This window comes from Solanum lycopersicum, chromosome 12 (assembly GCF_036512215.1).
Source record: "Solanum lycopersicum chromosome 12, SLM_r2.1".
Taxonomy (NCBI): domain Eukaryota; kingdom Viridiplantae; phylum Streptophyta; class Magnoliopsida; order Solanales; family Solanaceae; genus Solanum; species Solanum lycopersicum.
In genome coordinates, this window is record NC_090811.1 from 55516781 (window position 1) to 55521110 (window position 4330).

A 4330-nucleotide genomic window follows, 5' to 3' on the forward strand; every position below is an offset into this window, starting at 1 on the left:
ATATTTAATATTAAATTAATTATAATTAATATTTAATTTAGTTTAACATTAAAATAAGGGCAAAATAGTAATTTAATTTTTAACACTTATAATAATATCTGATATTAATATACGATATGATATAAGATGATATGATAATCAGCTTACTACATTAGGCACCAAAACAGTGCTTTATCTTTCTCCTTTATTGAGTTCCTCATTTTACTGCAATTGTATATTTTGGAAGAAACAATCATTTGGTGGCAATGATATTCAAGACAAACATGACATATTTCTACACTGAAGCTAAATGCATATATTTATGATAAAACTGAAAATGAAAATAGAAGATTGTTTAGTCTCATATTGGACATAAACAAAAGAGCAATCTGTTTCAGGATATGCACACACAAAGGCTATATACAAAATCAACAAAATGACATGGCGGCAGTGTTACAGAAAGGACATCTATTTTTGTGCATCAGTCATTGTTTTATGCAATCGATATGATACAAGTGTCCACAACCGAGCTCGCCCATATCATCATCAGCCTCATATTCTTCCTGTATTTTGGAAAACCAGAAAAAGATAGTTTAATTGTTAGAGCAATCAACTCTTCTTTAATTTAAACGATGTTTTGAGACTAACGACACAAATATATCACAAACCTGACAAATGCTACACTTCTTCTCCACTTCTGTGCGTAAATGAGATAAAAGAGAAGGGCTTAGTTCTCCTAACACATTGAGTTATCTCGTCTTCTTTGAATCTTGTACTCACATATCCAATTCAATCCTCGGTTCCACCAATTCCTGTTAGCAAAGGGTACTTATCATTAGCACAAATATAGACTCACAAGGACAGAGAGATCCAAGGAAATGTCTTGCCTCATACGACATGTGATCCACATTAACTAAGCATCCTTCCTCCCGTTAAAACTAAATTGAATAGTGACTGAAAAAAGCTCCTCTGATATTACTAAATTGAAAGGTTTATATAAGGTGCGTAACTGATAAAATCTACAAACTACATAATGCAATAACTACAGGACAAGCTGCATGCTGTCAATAACAAACATGCAAGTAAGTTGTCACTCTGAACTCTCAATTTAGGGTACATCAACTTAAACTTAAACTTGAGGACAAGTTGTCACATACTCATTCTCGGAAAAGAACACTAGAATGGCAAGGTAAAATTTAACAGGCACATACTCTTGGGATTGAAGCTACCAACAAACAAGAATTTACCCTAGATCTACACTAAGTGTGAAGGAGTAGAAGGTGTTTGTGTCAACACAATTGAAAACATTACTCACAAAATTAGGGCCACCACAAATTTTGAGGTTGCTATGGAAGCATATCAGACGCAGTGAAAAGCTTACCGAAGACCCAATAATTAACACCAAACTGAATAATGCAAAACTGTACAAAAATGGCAAACGACATTTCTTACTAAATCATACGCTAAATACACACTCACAAGACAACCAGATGAAAAAACATAATTTCACGTATACATTTAACATCTATGCATTCAGTTGCAGATAACAATACATGAAATCAATCTTACACTTTGATGAATGATACGTAACATGAATTTACCTGATTGTCAATATCAACTCTCCCTCGAGGAGGATGGGGTGTTCTTGAAACAACAAAATCATCAAAAGAAGAAGCCATACACGAGTAACTTGCTTTTCTTCCTTTTCTGCAACAACTAGTGTGGGTGGAAAAAGTTGAATCTCCATCAACAAATTTAAGGTTCTTGAGTCTCAGTTTTTGTTTCTTCTTCTTCTTGGATTGACAATCAGCAATTGGTGCAGTTGCCCTGCAACGCAAACCCCAAAATAATATTATCTTTTTAGCGATGGAGCTTTCATGGGAGTTTTTGGGGCAAGTTTTTGAGATGGGTTTCTGATGATATTCGCCTCTGGATTCTCTGTTTCTTGCTTGATTTCTGGGTTCTCTGTTTCTTTCTTCATTTCTGGGTTCTCTGTTTCTTCCTTGATTTCTGCCTATATTGATTCTTCCTTCATTTTCGGGTACTGTGAAGCTTCTTCCAAGCATGAGTATTGATCGTGCCATGTTAAATGACGAGCGAAAGAAAGAAAAATGTGTGTTGAATTGATCCTCTGTAATGGTGAATAACGCAAAAGGAAAGAAGAAGAAGAAGAAGTGCTTCTGAGAGAATCAAAACATTGAAAATAGTACAAACTCTTCTATTTATACAAGCAACTGAGAAAGTTCTAGAAAAACCAACTACTCTAACCAACTCTGATTTTAATTAAGTAATATTATTTCATATATTTAGAGTTCCTACATAAAATTGTATAAGTAATAAATAAATGTCTACAAAAATTACAGGAATATGAAAAGTCATATTAAAAACGTATAAAGACTTTAATAACCTTTAGTTTAAAATAAAGGAAAAATATATGAAAGTATTTGTCATTTCCTAAAATTATAATTCAATTAGAACACAGATTCTGAGACCTGACATACAACACATTCTTATTCTTATGTAACGTCAGTACTGCTAAGGAATCCTGCTAATCTTTTTCCTACTCGATCACTACACTAAAAAATTATATGAATATAACTCAAATTCTCTATGCATGAATACTTATTACATCAATTTTTTTTTGTAATATAACTCAGTTTTACATACACTCTCTATATTTCAAATTTAAATATTTACACTTTATGTACTATAAGAAATATAAACCTACACCATCGAAATTATATGGGCTTTAAATAAAATAAATAAATGTTATAAAGCGGCAAATAATAATGTAAAAATCTAGAGACTATGAAAATTATCTTGCTTTTACTTCATACTTTAATTCCTGACCTTATTATTTGATTTCATAGTATAAATGGAGAACACTTGCATAGAGAACAAAGACATCCTATCACTTTTGATCCCTTGTATTATGTCGATTTGATAAATTGTTAATCATTACTTATATTTATATTTGTTCTAGAATGACCTCCAATTAACTAATTTTTTGAATTATTATGTTCAAATAAAATTAAATCATAATAAATTTTAGGCTAGGCCCTTATCTTAAATTGTTCTTTAATTTTTTTTTAAAAAAAACATTAGACCTGGTAAATGTTGATCGTTGATAGATTGTGAATCATTACTTATATTTGCTACTAAAATGACCTCCAATTATGTAATTATTTTTAATTATTATGTTTCAAAAATTTAAGGGAAAATGAACAAGTACCCTCCTAGACCATGATCGAGATTTAAGAGACACAACATAACTAAACTAACGTTCATTTTTTACCATGTTTATATTTTTTGTAAGAAATTAGAAATACATTATTGGTGGATGTGAATGTTTGATTTAAAAATATAGAGGGTCTATCTTTGATTGAAAATATATACTATATGAATGTTTATTATAATTAATTAGGATTGATACTTATAAGTTATATGAATTGTATGATTTTTATAATATATTGATCTCTATAAAGTATTTTAAGTTTTGACTATTTTCATTGTAATATTTTCATATTATATTAAAAACTAATAATATAAAATTTAAAAATTTGTGTAAACACAATAATTCGTAAAAATATTTAAATAGAGATCATACTAAGAACAAGTATCACTAATACTCATAAGTTATCAAGTCGATACAATATAGAAGCGCAAGACTACAATATTAATGTATAACACTTTCTTGGTGTGTTTTTTTTTTTTTAAAAAAAAAATACTCTTAACTTGTTGATAACAAGGGATATCACTTAATTATTTAAATATGTAGTTTAATTTTTTAAAATATAATAATTAGCAAATATGCAAAATTACAACATTATGTGTAACTATCTTTGGGTGTTAAACGGGATCGTCGCTTATGAACCATATGAGTTTAACTATTTCTATAATGTGTCATTATCTAATAATCCTAAAGTTTTTTAAGTTTTTGATTGTCAATATTGAAATATTTCAAATTATATTTTTAAGTTTATGCTAAACTTAATTTTTTTAATATAATAATTACTACAATTATGTAACATCTAGTAACTCAAAATAGTTAGGAATGAGACAAGCAACCAAAAATAATCACTTTTGGAAATAAAGGGAATATTTGTAAATTTCCTAAGTTTAAAAAGTGAGTTTTTGGTTATTTTCATACGGTCACAACTTCTAGCTCAGAAGGAGTTGGGGTCAATTATTTATATGGTTGGAAATCCCTTGGGAAGATCTTTCCAACGGTGCCGAGTTTGATCGATTTTGATGTCGTATGAGGGAGATATGTCCTTTGGAAGTTAGGTTGTTTGATTGATAAAAGTCCAATCCGGATTTTAGTAAGGGTAAAGCAGTCTTTTCACCCTAC

General features: G+C 29.7%; 1 protein-coding gene across 1 annotated transcript; it reads right to left on the bottom strand.

The window, feature by feature from the left end:
- Positions 1-247: 247 nt before the first annotated feature.
- Positions 248-2158, bottom strand: LOC109119150 (uncharacterized). The gene is made up of 3 exons (XM_019211473.3): positions 1581-2158; positions 648-791; positions 248-542 (listed from the first exon to the last, which is right to left on the bottom strand). The coding sequence occupies exons 1-2, from the start codon at positions 2061-2063 to the stop codon at positions 756-758; spliced, it is 519 nt and encodes a 172-aa protein (XP_019067018.1). The 5' UTR covers positions 2064-2158; the 3' UTR covers positions 248-542; positions 648-755.
- Between the last annotated feature and the right edge of the window lie 2172 nt (positions 2159-4330).